Below are 22,645 nucleotides of genomic sequence, written 5' to 3'. Positions count from 1 at the left end.
TTTGCAATCGGAGGTTGATAATAAGAACATTTCTGCTGATCACATATTTAGCGTTGATGAGACAGGCCTGACTATCGTTCCGTCAAAAATTCCTTAAGTTCTTGCACTCAAAGGAAAACGTCAAATAGACGGAGTTTGCTCTGCAGAACGAGGCTCTTTAATGACCGTAATAACATGTAAGGGTGTCATGGGTATTTTGGTTCCTCCCATGCTAATATTTCCAAGGAAAAAGTGGTCAAATCACCTCATGCGCGGTCTCCTGAAGGATCTATTGGAGCGTGTCAACCTTCTGGGTGGGTACAGAGTAATCTCTTCACTGAATGGTTCAGACAGTTTATTGAACACACAAGGCCATCTGAAAAATCTCCAGTATTGCTCATTCTTGATGGCCATTATGCCTGCTCAAGGAATTTGGAAGTTTTATATTTGGCGAGAAGCAATAATGTTTCCATACTTTGTATTCCTCCACATTCATCGCACAAACTGCAGGCTCTTGACAGAACCTTCATGAGTCCCTTTAAAACGTACTACAGTGAAGAGATCAGGGTTTGGATGAGAACTGTTAAGACAAAAGACGGTTGTGTGTGGCCTCTCTCTGCATTTGAGGTAGCAAAACTCTTTGGAAAAGCGTACGTGAAAGCACAAACTGCTTCAAACTCCATTAAAGGTTTTAGAACGACGGGAATTTGGCCCCTCAATCCCCACATTTTCAATGATAGTGACTTTCTTGAAGCAAAGCACGCACAACAACATAGATCAGTACCTGGCTTTTGAACCTTCACGAGATCTCTATTCCCCTCCTATACCACTACTAGACTCTGAACCCTCATCTGGACTCCCTCCTCCTTCTACATCAATCATACCAAACACTTCTCCCTCATGTACTTCAGACAACCTTTCTACTACCTCTGCTTGTCCAATCGCAATTCAAGCTTCAGGAAGTAGATCATCTGGCAGCAGTATAACTCCATGGCAAATATCACCAGTGCCTCCAGTGAATAAGAGGGAAGGCAGTCGAGGAAGAAAGGCTGGCTCTGCAGTCATAATTACTTCATCACATTACAAAAATCAGTTAGAGAAGTCTGTGAAAGCTGTCGATAGTGGGAAAAAAAATTAAAATGAGGAACAGTGTAAAAAACAAAGGTAAGAAACAGAAGAATGAAACAGAAAAAAAGGTAAAATTAACTAAGAAAGGCACGAAAAGTACGTTACGAAACAAATGTGATAACAGTCGTCCCCAAAGTGAAACTTCAGACTCCGAAACATCTATGTCCATCAGCGCATATGATGATCACTCATCAACGTTTAGTAGCATCCCTGATAATGATCAACCAGAGACAGGAGAAGATGCTGAGTGCCTCTTCTGCTTATCAAAATTTTCTGAAGATAAAGGCGGTGAAAAGTGGGTGATGTGTATGATGTGCCAATCCTGGGTTCACAATGAATGTGCTGGATATGACGGAGGTGTTTATATCTGTGACTTCTGCAAATAAACATAGATTTCTCACTGAATATTTTGCAGCATATCTAACACTAGGCAGCGTATCTAATAATTTTTCTTTTACCTAACTTTACAACTCCTCTAAGATATAAATGTCTCTTTGCAAATTTTGCTTCTATGCTTCTTTTTGTAACTTTACAGCTCATTTACTACATTTTTTTTGCATTTTTTACAATGATTTTTGGAATTATTTGCATCTTTATATCATGTAATTAAAATATTTCTATTGTCAACTTCCTTTGTTTTACTTAGCATACCTATATTAGAAGCATGTAGAACATTCTGGTATATTTCATGAGAGTTGTCTATGGTATTCCATATTTAGAGCACTTTTTTTCGAGTAACAATTTCGTACTATTTTGATTTTCATTTATTTTGGGGTCTCTCTTTTATTATTGATTGACTTGAAATGGCAGAAGTTATTACCATATGTGTATAGAATGCATACAAAATTTTTCATATGTAGAAATGTGTAAGGTGAGCTACAGTTGCCAAAAAATGGATCGGTATTCCATATTTAGGTACTTTCCTCTACGTTTTATTTATATTAACTATTTTATTGTATTAGGAGAATTAATAACAAATTTATAAAAGTGGGTTAAGTTCATTTTACATGCTGAGTGAGACAAAATACGAAAAAATAATTTAAGAATGTGTACTTTATTGTGATTTCCATTTGAAGTAGGATTTTTGTTCTTTACTTAAATACTAGTTATTGACAGAATTTCAACACAATTTTCAAGACTGAATTAACATGCTTCTGTCGCTAGAGTATATTTTACATGAAACATCCGATGACTCTGTTTAAAAACTTCTTTACACAGAGACCCATTTCTGCATCTTTCACCATTCCTTCCTTGCTTTTCTTTCATGTCCGCACTATATATATATATATATGAAGTAGTGACATTACTTATAGATATCCCCGTACCTCCTTTGTTTATTTCATTTTCTACTGTGTTTGATACACATTGCTTCGTACTAATTGTTAACGATTTTAATTCCATACAATTTTATTTTCATTCCGTATTCTTCATAGCTTTGGCTTAAATAATCCAACACAAAGTGTATTTATATAATAATCCAGTATATGATTTATGCTACAGTAACGTAATTTGAAACTATTCAGGGAGTTCTGAAAATATGAAAAGGCGACTAAGAATTGCTGTGAAAATTTAACTTTGTTAGAACTAACGAGGTTTGAGTGTCTACCTAACAATTTTTTTAGCACATCTTTGAGAGAAAGGCAAACATTCCAAATTCAACATGAATGCATGGTAATTTCTTAGATATTAACCTTTTCATGCTCAAGGTTCATGTTTTAATTTGTGGTTTGAATATCGCGTATGAAGTACTTCAGAACGCAACATTTCGTTGTAAGTAAATGGTAGACATACCAAACAGTAACAACTGAATTAATTTATTAATTGAATGATTAATTGAATTATCAAGATGGAAATATGTTCGTAAAACCACCATCAGCTCTATCCATCTAAACTTAAAGGTGTTTTGCACTGCATTAACATGAAGAAACATTCATAAATCTATATTAACCATTTCATTCTCCATGAGATTTGAAAACAGTTTTCCTTGGAATTTTATCCGGTCTCTGCAATTGAAACTTATTTTGACAGCAAAGAGAATAGTATATTTAGTGCTGATAACCAATTGATTAACTCATATTATGTATGTGTTAGAACCTGCATTAGTTTTTAATCAAAACAACACTACACATTCGAGAGTAATAGGATTATATCATTGGGTGGCAACAGGTGTTTGTGTTTCAATGACGAGATGTTGTGACAGCTTGACGTTCGAAGCTACTAAAAACAAAAAAGAGTTGTGTGTTTTGAAATTTTCCGTAAACTGTACTTGACATATATCTGGCTGACATGCAAAACAAACATTCGAGAGATTATCTGCCACTAATTATTTTCAAATTGAAAGTTGGTATTAGAAAAAGTGAAAACCGTAAATAGTAAATGTTGGTTTTACTTCAATTAGAGGAAACCAATTGATTATGTCGATTTTCACGAACAATAAACATTGTTCGTGAAAGAAGAAGAATGGCATCAGAACAGATACTTTCTTTATTTCCGATGTAAACTGGGAAACTAATTTTCTTACGATCTCTGAAGGAATAAATTGTGAAAATCACTTACGTTCAGATGAAATGGACGGTCTTGCTGAGGACGAAATACTTGTAACCTCTGTTCCTTTGCTGCTTTCATAGGAACAGCTTCCATCTGGGACAATGTAGTCAGGATCCAACGTGTGACCAGTCTGTTTACCATCACTAAAGATGAGAAACAATAAGATAGAACTATTATTTGTACTATACGAAAAACAATACTTATTATCAACATATATAAGTGTACATAACATGCTTATTCAACAACCAATGTGCACTTTAAGTGGTGAATGAGTGCTATTTTAGCATTTGCTACTCAATGGAAATGTAGTTGAGTTGAGTTGATTTTAGTTTAGCGTCCCTTTCAGCAACGAGGCTATATGAGATGTGGACCTACTGATTAACGTGGAATCCGAACCACATGAGCTCCCGCCGGGAATCGAACCCGGGTCTCCCACGCCAAAGGCGCGTACGCTAACCGCTTAGCCACGGAGGAGCTCTTCAATCGAAATGTAATGGAATGACATGACGTAAGTATGTTGCGAAACATTGAAGCGGCAGTGATACTTGTCTGGGTTAATGACGTGCATCAAAATTCATTGACGAAGTTACTCTGAGAAACTAGGCTGGTCAGGAAAAGGCTAATGGTCTGTACATGCCGTTCAAAGCAAATTAAAATAATGAAAGTAAGTCATGAATTCCCAAAACATTAAAAGGAATGAAACTTCGATCAAATATAAAATGAAACAAACTAACAATTTTAAAGTTAAAATAAGGAGACCTGAAACAATGAAATAATAATTAATAATAATAGACAGAAAGTAAGCATCAGGAGAAATAATAATAATAATCGTTAATTAATTCCGTCCCTCAGGAAGGTGTTCAAGAATACTCGGCGAGACAAAACTGTCTTCAATCTACGGGCGGTTAATGTCACACACTAAATAGAAATACATGCGATAAGAATATCCGATACACAAGCGCGTCACGATCACTTCATCTCAGCGAATAATACTTAGCGACATTTGTCAATGTCCCAAAATAGGTTTAATAGGATATAGTTTGTTTTTGTTGCTATGCTTCAATACGCTTGTCACTGAGAGTGCATCCGTTGAAGAAAATTGCTACGGAGATCGGAGAATGTTCTAGTGCAATACTCGGTAATTGGGTGATCTTGGCCTCTATGTCGTTTATGTTAGTATCTGCGAATGAAGGCATGTCCAATACTCAGCAAAGAACCATTACAGCCCATACCTGGTGGCATCCTGCAAGAATGTTTCGCCCCAAGACATGTTTGCTAAATACATTCTCCATGCTTTTAGGAACGTTTGCTAGATTGTGCAGATAGGGATACAAATAATGAAGCACATGCTCGAAGGCAAGCTTAACTGCTGAACTAGCAGCAGTAAATAATGAACATAGGGGATGCAAATTAAAATTCAAACTCGTAGTCAACAGAATTATCAGTTTTCGAACTGTTCACATACAACCAAATAAAATCAGGGTACTGTTCTAGCAATTCTACGAACTCTTCGTGGTATTCGTTATTTTGGCGTGGAACGACAACCGAAGGCACAATTTTGGTGGTTTTGTGCGTTGGCACACACTGTTAAAGAGAGAAAAAACTGTAGGAGAAAGATGGCCATCCAAATGCGTCTCTGTTGAGATTTTTGTAAGTAGGAAACGTACTTGGACAGGGTTACACTATGGTGTAATAGCAATAGAACAATATAATGATCACCCAAAACGCAGTAAAATAGTACTGGGAACATATGACTTGGCAACAAGAGTACTTAAGGTACGCGTAGCCCGAAAGCGTGCTGCATACTGCTGCGTGCTGCGCGATTACACAGTGGAAAACTGAATGGATATTCCTAAAGACAACGCACATGGACTGCATGATACCTGAGGAGTCTTTCACAAGGAAATCTTAAAGGTAGTTCGTTTGTTTCTATGTAAAGACTAGCAATAGGGCATCAGGTAATGCACACTGTGTACTAGTTTCAGAAGAGAAGAACGAGCATAGTTTAATTTGGACAATCTCCACTATAGTATATTAGCAATAGATCAATACGATAATTCCTCAAAGTTCAGCGAATTAGTATAGAGAGCTTATAGCATAGGAACGAGAGTACTTAAGATTACGATTGTTCATTGTCCACGTTAAATGGCGATGAAAGATCAAATCGACAAATCTAACGATATTAATAAACGGAAGGAGAGTGTCAGTAAGATACAAGTTCGGGTCAATAACGTAAGTTCGTTTGCAACAGAAATATGTTCACTTACTTTCCGTTAAAGTTGACAAAAAATGTTTTAAAAAAATAACATGAGCGGCAACATAAAACATGATCACCAACTTAGAGCAAATACGCATAGGAACTGGGTATACGACAGAGTATTATTAACGGTAATACGTAGCAAACAGTGTGACGCTAAAACATCGCCTTATATAACTCCATTTTCTGAAAGGATCGCTCTGAAACACTAGACCCATGTGCAGATTAAAATAACGTTTATCCAGGAATTTCTTTACAAATTTCGCCGTAAGGATAGGAGAACACCAATTGTGTGGCTGTGTAACAACCCTTCTCTAAAACGAAAAATATGGCAAACGAGGAGCTAACGATGTTCGCTCAACGACGACGAGGCAACGAGCAAGCTCAGCAAGGCTTCCTGAGGTTTGTTTCCGAATTCAGTAAAATTGTCTGTATTAAATCGGAAAGAATGAAATGGCAGAGTATTGTGTACAGGAAATAGTCCAGTGTCCAGATGATGAACTTGTAAATCATTTCGCTTTCTCGCTTGAATGTAAATTTAATCACAATCCATGAAAATATTGGAAAAATCTTTTAAGTTGCAATTTTGTAAGATGTCTTAAGGAATTTCGAGAAATTTGAACTATGATGAAAAAGCATCCTGAAACCAAAAGTTCATATAATGTAACTATCACATATTTCGCATTAATTTTTCCTTCGTGACGAAGAATGGGCTTTCCGGCAGTGGCCATATGTGTTTTATGGGTTTCATTTGTTATTTCGTTTCGAATTTAACGATTCTTTCCATTACGAATGTTACAGGGTGATTCTTTTAAAATCCACGAATTTCATTTGGGTCTAGAATTTCTAACTGATGTCCGATTTTCATGCGGTTTGTGACAAATGATCAAGGAAGGATGGGAGATTTATTGGACTATTGGTTCACTGGTTTGAATTGATCCGGCTTAATATCGATTACGCCTCAAGAAAAACAGTAAATTTTCGTCACTGTACCTTACAATTGGAATGAAGTTCGGTGTGGTGTGGAGATTTGAGTTTTCTTCGTTAGATGGCAACCTTGCCAAGGTCTATAAGAAACAGAAAACTGGGCCGGCTGTATTGGGAATTGTGCTGTACAATTCTGTACTACTGTATGAGTATGGATCAGCGCCCAGTGAGAATAGTGTACTGTTTGGAATAACATAAATTTATCGTTAAAACTTTTGAGAACAGAATTTGTTGCTGCTACGCAAAGGGCATTCCGAAACAAATTTGCCTCACATTGTTCCCCATATAGGAACATAATGTGGTCGCTAGTAAATAAATTGGAAGAAACAGGGTCGGTTCTGAGTGAGATAAGGAAGCATCGGATCCCGCAGGCGGGTGTTGTCAAAGATAGTTATCGACTCCTTAGGTCACCCAAGAAATCTCTCCGTCGTTTGTGGTAAGAAGCCGGCTATAGCTATTCAACATGTGATTTATGGGCGTTACCACAAACACTTAAATTGTATTCTCATTAATACTTAATTTGTTTTCTGCAGTTTCGCTTCAAAACTCAAAAAACCTCATTCTAATTGTAAGGTACAATGGCGAAAATTTGCTGTTTTTCTTGAAGCATGATCTATATCATCCCGGATGAATTTAAACAAGCAAGCATAGTCCCATAAATATCCCATCCTTCCTTGATCATTTGCCAAAAACGGCATGGAACTCGGACTTCAGTTAGAAATTCCAGACACAAATGAAATCTGTGAGTTTTTAAAAAAAAATCACCCATGGAACGTGGACAACTTCAGGCAAGATTCTTAGCCTATAACCTTCAACTTGGAATCAATCGCGGCACACTGCTCCAAGAGGCCAATGCAAGCATAGAGACACATTAAAGCTTTATTTATATATCTCATTTTTAATCGCAAGATAATAACCGTAATGATAGGTACTTATTTTATGATATATTACATATATTTCAGGGCATTAATATGCTACTGTACTTTTTCTTAAATGGTATTATTTAGTTCTTTAATATACACATGAGTTTTTTTTAACTTGAGACTACAAAGTATCTAGGGTAATAGGCATTAGACGAAAAAATGTCCGAAATGAAAAGTTAATATTTTGGAGGGGAAACTCACCTATGACACAATTAGCCCCTCTTCGCACCCCTTGCGGGTGGAGAGGAGCAACTTTGAAAACTTAAGCGAGAATTCCCATTTTTATTACATATTCGTATTCTATGGGAAATAGTAAGTAAATTTTGTTAGATTGTTTGATTCGTGATAGATGGTGGTGTGATCAGCGAAAACTAGTTTTAGTAAGATTTCTTGGATTCAGAGCTCCCACATTCCAGATCAGAATAGATCAACAATATACAGAACTAATCTTTGGTCTTTGAAGTTTTTTCGACTCGTGGAATGTGGTGTGAGAGATGGCTCTGCATCCGGCATGAATTCAGGTAACTCAAATAAGGCAGTGTGGGCTAATTTTTATCGTTGTATACTAGTTTCTTTTATTTATTTTGAACATATCTTCGTCTGATGCTTGTATCTTCTGAAATTTTACAGTCTCAATGAAAAAAATGACCTTGTATAATCTAAGCATTCCTGTATAGAATGTATCCTTCACCTATAATGTAAACATATAAATGAAAGATTCATTCTAATAGACTTTTTAAAAAACATCCCGAAGTAAGCGCAAGTTGTAGCCTGAAGTCTTCAATCCGTAACTTTCAAATACATAGAAAAGTTCTTTGTATCAGCTAAAATTTTAATGCAAAAGTTACTAGATACAGAGCAATGATTTCCAAGTTAGAAAAGTATAGAAAATGGGGGAAAAAAGTTTGTAGCTACGTGAAGAAAAAAAGAAAACTTTTCGGTGTTTCTGGAAATCAATTTAGGTTTAATCTAACTTCCTTGTTCGCATGAAGGTACAGTGTGTTTGTGTAAGGTCATGTTAAGGTAGGTATGAGTAAGATCTGTGTGTACTGGAGAGAGAGGAAGATTTTTAGACAGAAGAGAACAAGGAGAAGAAAGAATTTAAATTAGATACAATAATTTAATAAATTGCGAGGATCATTGTTTGCTTGTAACAACATCCTTTTAAAAATATTTTTTGTTTAAATTAGAAACAATAATTCCATTTAAGCTACATATTAGAATCTTGTCCTTTCTAAACAACATCAAGATTTAATTAAAAGAAAGAGTTTCAGCAGAGAGCATTACGATTAATTTTTTTCTCAAAATAATTTTTACAAAGTTATGTGTTAGTACAACATTCTATAATCTACCTTTGAATTCAATCTATCTTGAAAGGGAGTACGAGGTTTCAAATGAAGTACCGGTTTCTGTTTCCTCTTTCTTTCTTTCTTGATTACGATCAATGTATATTTCTACCGGTGAATATGTTTCAGATTTCATTTCAGTTCACTTGATCATCATAACCATTATTAGTATTTTACTATACTGCCAGACCTTTTCCTGCAAATTGAGAGTTTCCATGTACCGCAGCTAATTTCTTTGTTTTTCCTTAGCAATTGCTGATTTTATTGCTATCTCTTAGTCTCTTTCGTCCTACTCTTTTTCCCTTTAACTCACCTTGTTACCGATATATGAATAAAAAATCTCGCGTCCGAAACTTCGGTACCCAAAATCCAGCTCGCCAAATCCTAATACTCAAAGCTTCACATTCCGAAATTTTGTTTCGCCGAAATCTCCCAGGGCTAACACTTCGCGGGCCAAAATCTCACCTATTCGGAATCTCGAGTGGCTAAAATCTTCCTGTTCAAAATTTTGTTTCGGCGAAACCTCGTGGGGACGAAATCTAGCGGAACAAAATCTATCCATGACAATTTACTGAATTCTTTTTCGGAAGCAATATAATAATAATAATAATAATAATAATAATAATAATAATAATAATAATAATAATGAAGAAAAAGAACAAAGACTTAAGTGCCACGAGGCCCAGAAATGTTCATTTTAGACAGTAAAAGCATATAAGAATTATGAGTTAAAATTAATATATATATAATAAAGCCAAATGAAGAGAAAAATTACCTACTGAATCTAGTTTTGTCTTTCATTTGTTTTTACCTGAAAAATTAAGGATATTATATATAGTACAAGTTCAACTGAACTCATCCGATCAGGATGGTAGACTTTGATCTGCTATGTAGGAGTATGCAATATTATGTTCTGTGGACTTACGGTTTCCGAGTTGTGGGCCATGAAGTTTTGTGTCACGTAAATGTAATTATATTCCAAAACAGAAAATTATGCACCAAACCCATCCGATTGAGATCAAACTTTACATGGTGGTAAAACTAGATCTATTTGTTAGCGTGTACAATATTACATAATTCAGGCCTTGAGCTTTCTAATTAGACACAACAAGTTTCTAAATCAATGGACATAACAGAAACATAATAAATGTCGCCTAAATATCATTCAAAAGTCACTATTGGGAAGACAAAAATCTATGAATATTTCACTTTTAATGTAATTATCTACGTGATTCATTTTAAGTTTATAGGTATAGCGATATACTTAATATATAATAACACTACAGAAGTTTTTGTGCTGAGGTTCTGTACTGACGGAAAACTTCCATTGGTAAAAATACCTTGCGTGAAATACTGTCAGGCGAGATTCTGTTGTGCAAGATTTTCGGTGAGGCGAGATTTTGGCCAGCAAGATTTTGTCTCGCAAGATTTTTGCTACGCGAGACTTCGGTCAAGCGATATTTTGGCCCTCGAAGTTTTGTGTCAGGCTAGAGATTTTGGGCTACAAGCTATGCTTGTGATATTTCGACCGCAAGGTTTTGTTCCCAAACTCTTTTTACCAGGTTCATCATAACACTGTTCCTTTGAAGCAAACATTTCAATTAGTTTTCTTCCCCTTTTTCATTACATACAACATTGATCTTTTGTCTCACTATTTCCGGCACTTTCTTATTGATGTTACGTTCGATTCAGCAAATTTTCGCGATTCTTCTCCACACTTAAATTTCAGAAGCGTTTAGCTGTTTTTTGTCGCTTTTGTTTCTTTCTGTAGTGTACTAACTCCAACGGAAAAGAAAAGTGTGAAACTGTTCCTTAGTTTTCTACTCAGGGACCCACAAAATTTACTTTTCTTCATAAATACTTCTTCAATCACATTCATCCTTGTTTGTTTCATTACCGAATTTCATCTGTTTACTTGTTATAATTGCTACATTCTACGAAAATAGTAGTCAGACTTACGTTTTCTCTCGTGTTACTTTTGTAGAGAGAACTATTTTTATTTAAATTAGAATTTTTACCATCTAACATTTATTTTCATTGCATATTCTTTGCAGATATTTCTCAAGTTTTCTACCATTTTACTAATTTTATATAATACTTACAAATCATATGTACCTAAATCTACCTACTGCGGAAACATAGTCTTTTTTCTGTAAATATGTTTATTATTATTATTATTATTATTATTATTATTATTATTATTATTATTATTATTATTATTTTCTCTTTTAGGTAGATCGCCTACAACATAAGGAGAAAACATATCTGAACTGTCCTTCCGATTGCATTCTCTTTCATCATTTGTCTCCAATTTTAATATTTACAAAAGTACTTCATATATTTGTATAAATTTATCATGGTCAGGAAATAGTCTTGCATTGCATACTATACTACCAAGTGTTATGTATTCATCTACTCATCACAAAATCCTAATGCATCTACATTTCCTATCTGAAGTGATTTGCCATCTAGACTCAATACGTGGATTTCGACAGTGGAATGAGAATATTACATACCATTTTGTTTCTAATCATACAACTGAAGATATTATTGCTTATAGTGTTTGTCATTAACATTTTATTTTGCCATCTGAATAATTGGCATTACTAAATGAGGTGCAAATCCTGCAGTCAATTTATAAGAAAATATCTCCAAGCAACATTTTACAAACTAAAGATATGCCAGATTGACTTGATCCTTAGTCTTCCGTTGCAAGCGCTGATATCGGCTGAAGGAACTCCACTCCCTTTCTCTCGCTTAGCAACAGCTGAACCCTTATTGGCTCAACGCATGGGAGTGTGAGGGTGTAAGTGTTAGTTCGCATTTTTGCCACGGCTCAAGACATTTTGGCAGCACAATAGATTCTTTAGAAGTAACAATCGTTCTTTTTATATATTTAACAATAATATTTTCAATCTTCTAAGTGGCCAAAGTAACCCTAGCACACGACACTAGTACCTAATACCAGAATACTACTTCCAGTTGCGTCTACCCTAGTTAGTCTACTAGACTCGAATCTAAAATTAGCTTTCATTTACTTCAATGAAAGTCCGATATCAGTATAACGCCGTAAAATTACGTTAGGCATATCTTCTAAACTATAATTTTAAATTGTAGACCTAATTACAACTCACAGAGTAACACTTTGTCTTCATCTTGTTACATAAAGCAAAATGGTATGTTATTATTGAGAGTATTTTTACTTTTAGCTAAATTTCAGTGAAAAGAAATTTAAAACCAATACATGGGTAAGGTAAATGACTTTGATACTACATTCGCTGTAGATACTACTATCATTTGACGCAGCCATAAAAGAGATCATTGCTACCGAACAAGGTCAAGATGGGACTATTTACAAGGATATGATTACCATAAAATGTAGAAAAACTAAAAGCATTATCACAAAAGATGATTATCATAAAACCTATGCAAGTTGGTACTTTTTAAAAGAGTGCAACTTGTAATACTGTCATCAGATTTAAGCTATTGATAAAGAGATTATTACAATTTGACTATTACTACAGACTTGATTATTTTTTATGCCTATGCAGACACAACTATTACGTAAAAGACGATTGTCAGGAACTTAGAAAAGTTATGCTAAAGATATTGCGATCAATGTTTTGCAAGTGGAGACTTTCTCCATGGAGAGACAACGTTGAACGTTGACAAGTTGAAATTTTTAACTGATAGGTCATTTCTATCAAGATTAGGCAGTTTGAAACTGTTGTGATAGATGTAATTGGCACTAGACTTAACTAATCCAAAACTATTACTGGAGAGACGATTACGTAAAACTGATGCTCAACTCGCAGCAGAGGAATGATTCATATAAGACTAACTGACTTTACAAAGGAATGCTAGAACGATGGTTATCACGAAATTTAGGCAAAATGAATAATTGCTACAGAGATTACAATGCGATTAAGCTTCCATTATTGACAGAAAGATTAAAGAGCTACCACATTTAAACTTTTGGTTGAAATGGTATTGTTATCTGACTAAGGCAACCTGAGACTGTTAATAAAATGTATGGGTATCATCAGCCTTAGACAAACTGAAATTAGAGAGATGTTTGCTACCGAATCCTATCTAAATCAAGATCTAGTGGTTTTTGCCAAAAAATGGATGAAACCTAGAACTATATCGTCTGAAATAGGTAGTCACTAGCATTCCAAGCCAAGAAAGCTGGTTGTCATAAGCCTTCAGATTAAACTGTTTATAAAGAAAGGAATGCTACCTGATTAACAACAGCTGTGAATTGCTAGAGAGGTAACTGGATATAAAACATGTAATCCTTAACAGATGTTAGGTAAGGGCGGAAAATGCTAGTGATGCAATACGCGAGAAAATGAGTGAAGTAACTGAAAATATATTATCAATCGTCGAGTGTTTCTTAATGTCGGTCTAAGATTAAAGTTTTCTTAGATCGTTGCTCATCGCTTGTGCTATCCCACTACGTGACAGTTAAGGCTGTACTGTTAATATGATTGTCCGTTCATCCGTTACTCCATACAATAATTTCTTGAATGAAAGCGAATTTTTGAATTCTGTGTTTTAAAATGGATAACAGGAGCGATTATCTGGAGTTCGTGGTGCTAGAGGTCCTGAGTCCGATTCCCGGTGCGGCACTCGGTCGAAAAAGTGAAAAAGCTTTTACGGGCCAGCCATTCTAAGCGAGGTTTTTCTGTGTTTTCCTCTTTCACACCAGGCAAATGCCAGGATAGTACCCACATACAGGTCCCAGGCTGCTTCTTTACTTCACTTTCCTCGCATAGTGTGATCATGAAGGGACGTCATCCCTCTTACGTGACAGGCTAACATGCCCATAGACACTGAAAGCCCAGAAATCTAATTCATAATTCTAATCCTAATCGACGATCGTTAATGGAGTCAATATTATTTGGTAACTATAACTTTAACGGTTTGTGATTTATATACGATACCCCATACATATAAGCAAATTTTTTAGTTGTTTGTTTTCTGCAATACAGTAGATAACTAGAACGTCTATTTCGGCAGAGTTCATAAATTGAATCAATCCGTTAAGATCTTAACTTGTAACGGCGACTTCAACGGTGGCTATCTATGTCACATTCCCTTATAGGTAAGATTTGCGTGATCCTTTTTATTCTCTTTAACAGAGTTTGTTTTATACTGAGTTTTGCTTCGCCTAGAGAAGAGGTTGTCTAATGATGTATATTGAATTAGTGTTATATAGTGTAAACAAATAAATGAAATAAAATGAAATTTTTGAGTTTTACGGCCCACGATTATGTCCGTTAGGTTAAAGGAGACAGTGATGACGAGAAATCACTGAAATGGTGGAATGAAGAAAGTGGGTGGAAACGAGAGAACCCCGAGGAAACCCACGCATACGGTGCTTGTCCACCACAAAATTCACTTGGCACGAGCTGGGATCGAACCAGGGGCCCAAGCACCAGAGGTGAATGCTTTATCACTGAGCCACCGGGGCCCCCTGTAAACAAATAATTCTAACGGTGGATATAATAAAGTTATTGATATGAAATACACATTTATCTTGGAAGTGTACATTAACCTGTAATGGTAAGCGTCCCTTGATTAATATACTTATTTATCGCTAATCTAATAAATCTGCTATAGATCAGATTGTGTTTGTAGTCAGTACCCGTATGTAAATTCTTCGTTATCGCCTAGGAGACATTTAATTTAACATCATTACAGAGGTGATTGAAATAAAACTTGGAAAATCTGAAACTATACTGAAATTTATAGGTAAGGATAATAGTGTTTTAATGATTGTTGATGAATAACTGTTATGTATTTTGCTAATCAGGGACGCTTAAGCTTCTAATTTACTAATTAACGAGAAACATGAAATGAATGAGAAGACTAATGAATAATGAATGAATAGTGACTAATTACTCTTCTTTCAGTGAATGAAAATACATTCCAACCTTGAGAAAATATACAACTCTTTTCTGTCAGTGAACACCCTATCTCATAAATAGTTTGGTGTGAAATATTTGTTGAAATATAACTATTTCTTTATTTGACAGAAGAAAATTCCTTGTGATGAAATATATGTCTGCAAAAGAAGAAAATAAAAGTGTACATCATGAATGTGTAATTCAGATCAGTGTTAAGAAAACGTTATGATTAATTGACGTTGTACATTGTAAGAATCTAGAGGCACATTATTAGCTTATTAACATTACTCGTAGTGCTGTACGCTTGACTGCTCTCAAGATAGTTGGAACCATGGCAGCTCTACACTGCCAAAAATAAATCATACTTTGGATAAACTACTGTTGGTAATTGTTTGACATGCCAAAAGTGTTGTGACATGTATCAAACTGTACATGCGCCCAACAGAAAGATCTTTTAACATAGTTAAGACGGTTTACACGTTACCAACACTCTCTGAATAACCCTGGATGACACATATTCACCTTTTCACGTATTTTTGCGTATCTGGTTAAGTATGTGTGTCCTCGCGTAGCGTAGTCGCTACCGTGGGGATACTTAGTCGGAAAGGCGTAAGAGGAACTTGGTAAAATTAACATAACTCTGTATCCAATAAATGTGTAATATATATATAAACTACTATTACTTTACAAATGTTCGTCCAATACTCGACGAAAGTTTCCAAACAGTGCTTATGGGTGGAAAGAGTTCAGTTTCTATCTTTCTTTAAGAAGATAACTCATAACTGAGCAAATTACACTGCGTGCATTGAGTGAGAAATTTTACGTCCACATCACAGAGAAAAATCATAGCGTTGTGTTTTCGTACGGGGATAATATTGGAAATCCGAGAATGACGGAAGCATTGAAGGTAGTGAAGCTAAGCTGTAGCTATAAATAATACGCAGCACGTTTCCCAGAGAGTACCACATGAGGAGAACTTTCGGATACATCCTTAAGCGATGGTGGGTGTCATCTAATTGGTTACACGTCCCACATAATGAAGAAGCTCAAAGTTTAATTCTTTGGAGCCTGCTGTTGGTAGCTAGAATGTTATGAACGACATTCTATCGTATACAGTGTTGTTTTACAAGAATTACTTGATTTTGAATATTGATCCAAATCTGCAGTCAGTTATCCTTAGGGATATCATCCTGAATTTTAATATAAATATTTCGTGCAGCTGGTTGTTGTAAATTCATATCTGTAATATTTTTCTATATCAATAAGATAGTACCAACAGCGGTATAGGTGCTTTCAAGGGTATTATATCGTAAGTAGTTTAGGTGAGAGGGTAACAATTATAAATTTAGAGATGGCGTAATATCCAGTAAAAAGCTCAGGTTCTCACAAAACTCGTAATATCATTATACAATATATAGTACCATCGCATGAAATAGATAGCATTGCACTTCAGTTGGATATCTGTTAGTTGTAGATCGCTGTGTGATGTCGGTAGCATTGAAACATACAAGAAGGGCTTAAAGATATAACCTTCCCAGATAAATCAAAATAAAGTCATTTATAATCGGCGACTGAAATTGTTAGGTAGTAGCGATATTTGACTTACAAAGTAATCTCTAGCAACTAAACATACATTTGCAATCTACACACGTTCTTACAAGGGAAAACTTCGTAACTTCCAATCTTCATATAAGCATTAACATAGGAGAGACAATACGACGCCAGGTATGTTCTATTGTCTGAGAAACAGAAATTCGAAATTCGATTCCTAAAGTCCTGAGAAATTACTTGAATCGAGGACTCAACTATTAAAGCCGAAACTTAAAACCTTTGTTGTGTTCAAAGTGCGGCAGGTACTACTTCTGGATGTAAACGAAAGGATTGGTTGAGAAACCGTGAGTAGTTCTAGTACATTTGTATCTAGAACGATTAAGTCGCATGCAAATCGGCCTAACTTAAACCACTAAGCTGAATACCTGTGAAGATGACAATACAATTGGTGTATCCAAGATAGTATATACTAATTGAATAATATATCGACAAGGATCAGTTTTAGCGCATTGATTTTTGAATGGGGTATAATACGTGTGGTAACCATTAATTTGTACAAGAGAGGTGGTATATATGTTTTTCAATTGGTATTGGGTGCGAACCAATAGCATGGAGTACTTGGACAAGATACGAATGTTTTCGCATGATCAAATGCACTTTGAAGATCAATGTTGCATCGCTATATGCAACGTAGGATGCAACTTCACATAATATTATAGTGCATTTTAGACTGAACATGGAAACGGTTTGTGAGGATGGAGAGTTTTTGGGATGACGCTCATGAGTCGACTAGTAAGACATCTGCGAGCATTTTTACAATCTTGACTCAATAAAGAGATAGATCGATATTGAGATACATGAATAGTTCGAAGTGTTTTCGAAAGTGGAATGGTCAACCCATAAGAAATGTTATTCTTGGGACTTGGCCCCCCAAAAAACTCTTTTTCCAATTGTGTAAATTCAGTTTTGATAATGGAAAAAAGAGCTTTAAGTAGAATTATGCCACTAAACCATCAATGCCAGACGCCTGACCTCGTTGTAAGGTTGTTAAGACTTTCTCTAATTTGTCACTGATATATGGTTGCATGGCCTCGGAAGTTACTAAGCTGAGGCAGGGAGTCACGCTGATCGTCTGCTTTGAGTTTGAGTTTTACGTCCGATCGTCTGCTTGTGATTACTTAAAGTGTTTATGTAGATGCTGGGAGATATTAGATTGTTTTGTTAGGGTTGAACTATCATCCGTCTCTAAGTGCGAGATTAACTTAGTACCGCGTTGGTGGCGAGTTTGAAAAGGTAGCAGGTTAATACACTCATTCGGAAGCATTGTAGAAAGTGGAATGAAATTTTGCAATTTGGATATCTCTTGTCGCTGCAATTGGAAAATATGTTCTTTGTAAAACGGAATGTGAGAGTAGAAGATGTGGTTGTGTAGTCCCGGGTCACAGGCTTCGTGTAAGCACCGTGTATAAAAGATCAACAGAGAACAAGCTTCAGTGTAATTCGTGAGCTTCGTATATACAAAACCCTTTAAGGTTTTTCTATACATAAATTTCCAATCAATCCAAGGTGGCGATAAAGCTAGATTCATGTTTACACTACTCCATCTAAGAGACACCAAATCAAACAAGAAAATTATCTTCTTGTAAAATCTTCACATTCAGTTTTAATGACAACATAATCCTTGATTGATACAATACACGCGCAAAAATCACGCAACCGCTCAGTAAGTGCCACTAACGTAGTAGCGATCTAATCTATTGGCAATATTCTTGCAGAAAATATAAAAGTGTCCCCTTTGCGAGTGAGAATAGCATACTCTTTCAAATTACCATTATCTGTAAAATATCGTAGCGAATGACCGAAAGTTGGTGTGCCAATAAAATCACTCTGGGAAAGGTGACAATCCCAGTCACTGGTTAGTTTCTTTCCACCTCCTCTCTACATACCAAATTTGTTTATTACTAACACTTCGCCTTCATATCGATCTCACTCATGTTCGTCTCTGTCATCTCCGCCAACGTCCCTCTCTCTGCTATGATTGTGGACTGACTTCTGTACAGTAACAATTTGGTTTTCCCTTGCCCTCGTTACTCACTATATCCTCTCCAGCTCTATTCTCTCATGTATACAAAATAAAGACCTGGACCCTTTCAACTTGGACTCCACTCCTTTTACGACCCCGATTTCTTTTATCAGTTTTTCTCTTTTATCTCTCTATACATCGCATGCTCTCCTTCAGTGCATAGTTTTCTTCCCTTGTTCTATACTTTTCTCCGAATTTTCTCAGAGTTTTACCCTTACCCGATTTGTTCTTTCTTCATTTTGTTTTTACCCTTTGGTAATTGCCGATAGGACTTATTCACGATAGTGGCAAAATTTCTCCATCGTTTCCGGCGCTTCTGCGAAGAAGACCAGAAAATTACCTAACTTTGACATAGAGAAAGTAAAAAGTACTCAAACTACTCCAACACAAAGGAATTTTTTCTAAGAAAACGTCAATCTTCCCTCTGACCAACTGTTCCTTGGATACTGAAGAACAGCTGTTCCTTAAATACTTAAGCTCACGACTTAAAATATGAGCTAGAGGGTAGTGTCAGTACCAAGTAGTAGAACTTTGAGAGTTGTAACGTTCCCAACAGTAGAAGAGACGTGAGAGGGAACAGGAGCGGTAGGCAGGAGGAGAAAATTTGAGGGAAACCTGAGAACCAAACAAACTGCCAGCACGTGCAGCTCGATCGCCCGATTCAATGCCAACGACACCTACGTGACTCTTCATTAATAAAAAAAAGTAGAAAATCCATGAGAATTACATTCTGATTTCATTTCTAAAACAAAACAATTCATGTTAGAAGTCAAAGGATATGATAGTAGGGTAGTAAGGCGGGATTCGGAATCAACCTGTAACATACCCTCATACACCCGCGCTAAATTTTAGGACTTAAACACACGCGCGGGATGTTTTATACCCCATCTGTTATATTTTTATTAAATAAATATAATATTTGAGATGTAAGACTATATATTTCTATATATTGGAATGTAAGACTAAAATTATGTAAAATTGACATTTTCTAGGTGTGATCATTTTTTCCAATACATTCTTGATTTAATTACCGTTTATAAAAATTATTTTTATCCTGATCTTACGTTATTACTTTTTTATGTTGCTATATTTTAATAAATGTGTTTAAACTTTAAGTGAGTATTTCTTATGCTTGTATGTTTAAAGAGGATGAATATATTAAACAATCCTGCTTGTTTTTTCATATGCTCATTTCAAACTTTTTTTCAGAAAAATGGCATTAAACATTCATTCCTTGCAAATATTCAAAACAACATGTACTTGATCATTCTTCAGTAAATAAATATAAAAAATGTTCTTTTAGTATCATGTAGAACGAAAATAGAATAATATTATATGGCAAAAAAATAGAAATTAGAACTTTTTCTAACAGTATTACACATTTACTGTCATTTCCCCCAGGCATCAAGTGGAGGAGCAAAGTTTTAAACAGGAATACATTCTTCACAATACACAAGGCTATATTTCCTGCAGATCAATTTGTTACAATTGAAGCATGCTGATTGAGTATTCCTGTCCTTTTTACGCGGGCATATTTTACATCGTCCACAAGCTCTCTTCTCCTTTCTGTGTTTATCATGTAGGGATATGTAGGGGTATGTAGGGATAGCCTATATGCAATATATGTCGTGCAAAGTTGCAAACCCAGTTCCTACAAGAACACTCTTCTGGTTATTAGTTTTGCACTCCAATGTTGTTTTTGGAAATGACAAGAGCTTTTCTAGCTACAGCGTTTAGGATGCCAAAAAACAAACACTGTAAATGACCAACGCGTAGACTCTCTTCACACAGAATACGTTCTACGCAGCTTGTTAACACTATCAATGCCGTCTTTTTGTAAATTACGATTGGTTATCATAATGGTTTTCTTTTCTTCATCTGTGTCTGGATCAATTTTGTTGTTTTCGTGCATTGTTTATGTTACAACAACTTTTCCGGGCTTGGGAGCGTAAGAAGTGATGGTCATATCCTTGGAAAATTCGAATAGTCTTGAATATTCCTCTCTTCTCTTTTTGCTGTTCATTCCTGCAGATCGTACCTGCACAAGTTAGTACTCTTGTTCACACACTTATCCAGTATTTGTATCATGTCCATTTTCATGTAGATAATCTTCTGCGTCACCTGAATCGTTAGGAATAATTAGTTCTTATCACTCTCAACAGAATCAAAGAGGTTACTTATGCTCTTTTCCTCTTTGATCAAGACTGTCCATTTTGTGTCCTCTTCCTTGTTTATCTTTCTTTGTTTACCATAATAATAATAATAATAATAATAATAATAATAATAATAATAATAATCTATATAACTAAGTATTTATAATAAACACAGTTTTATTAATAATATATTGAAACCTTCGCAAAATATTATATTACTCAAACACACGCACGGAGTGAAATACAGGAAATGCTTTATGATCCTCACACCACAACTGCTTAACGAAAATTGAATATCAGGTGAATATAATTAGGAGTTGCAGCCAGAAAGATACCTATAAGCAGAGGCGCTATAATATTTTTTTTAGCACAAAAATGAAATGACATGGGGTAAATTTTACTCCAGCGCGTGTGTTTAAAGGATAAGAACGTTGAAGAGAATGTCAGAGGACAGCAAATACGGAGTAGGCTTCTGCAAGAAAGATAGTACAAGAGAATGGCAATTTGTAACTAAAATGTTAATTAAAAGAGGACCGACCGACACAGACATGGGATTTAGAGCCATCGGTATATAAATAGTGGATATGGGAAGGGAAATGAAAAAGCCAAGATTGGAAAAGAGAAACATAGATGTAGGGATGGCAAAGCAGGCCAGTATCCAGGGGGTCTAGGGGGCCGGAACACCCTAAAGTTTTACACGCACCTAAAATTTTCACGATAGGCTTGCAAATGAAGTATAATATGTTTCGATCGGGACCCCCTTAGCTTCTACCGGACTCTCCCTACATTTTTGGGCTGGCTACCAACGTGTGACGAAAAGCAATTGAAGAAGCTCGCTAGGGGGGAGTTTCATATTGAGATCTAACGTTGAAAGAAAGTAATCATACAAATAACGCAAGGGAGTCCATGTACGGCAAAGGAGGGCCGAAAGGATAGTATAATTATAATAGTGGAGGGTAGATAGGCAGTATAAGGACGATGAGGGAATGAATTATGGAAGGAAGACAAGAGTTGGAGTTTGGAAAGGATATACATGCTAAGCGAGAAATCCAAATTTTAAAATTTGAATTTAAGTGACAAACGGAGAAACGCGCACTTCCGTAAAAAGCGCTGTGGTGGAGGTGGTGAAAGGAAGATTGTACGACAAATGGAGCGGTATTGAAGAGATTGAATTGTAGTAGTACGTTTAACGGGTTTCGGGGAAAGGGAGGAAAGGCCATAAGTAATCATGGGAAGTTCAACTTAACGGAACAAAGTAAGACGATGACAAATGTCAACACTCCATCGGGCGTTACGGGTTGTACGGAGAAGATGGAGATAGCAATCATTTTTGTTTGAAGAAAGCGAGAGTGAAACGCCAAACGCAGAGTGGAATCGAAGTACATGCTGAGATATTTAACAGATGAGATTTGAGGAATAGAGGCACAACGGATAATCTAGAGGATAGGAGAGAATACGTTTACGAGCAAATTCTACAACATAAGTTTTAGTATAATTAACTGAAAAATCATACTAATCACACCAAAGTGCGAAGGATATAAGAGTAGTAGTAAGAAGGTTTGAAGTCACGGAAGTGGAAGGGGCAGGTGTATAGACGACAATATCGTCAGCAAAATCTAAAACACGTACAGTGGTACTAGGATGACAGATTTGACGAGAAAGATATAAATTAAATAAGAGGGGAGCTAAACCGGAACCTTGGGGAAGTCCTTGCGTCTGGGAGAAATGTACTGACGGCCAATGCGAATGTAGACGGTACGATTAATACGTAAGTTATGG

The 22,645-nt window shown here is 35.8% G+C and overlaps 1 protein-coding gene across 1 annotated transcript in view; it reads right to left on the bottom strand.

Moving 5' to 3' along the window:
* LOC145671288 (uncharacterized) overlaps positions 1 to 22,645 on the bottom strand; it is a 1,722,162-nt gene that overhangs the window by 44,869 nt on the left and 1,654,648 nt on the right. Inside the window, exon 13 of the mRNA XM_081740242.1 lies at positions 3,664 to 3,797. Coding sequence (XP_081596368.1) covers positions 3,664 to 3,797 — 134 coding nt within the window. The remainder of the gene's footprint in view (positions 1 to 3,663; positions 3,798 to 22,645) is intronic.

Source organism: Thermobia domestica, chromosome 15 (genome assembly GCF_964235325.1).
Source record: "Thermobia domestica chromosome 15, izTheDome1.hap1.1, whole genome shotgun sequence".
Lineage (NCBI taxonomy): Eukaryota > Metazoa > Arthropoda > Insecta > Zygentoma > Lepismatidae > Thermobia > Thermobia domestica.
This window is presented reverse-complemented; position numbering and strand designations above follow the sequence as displayed.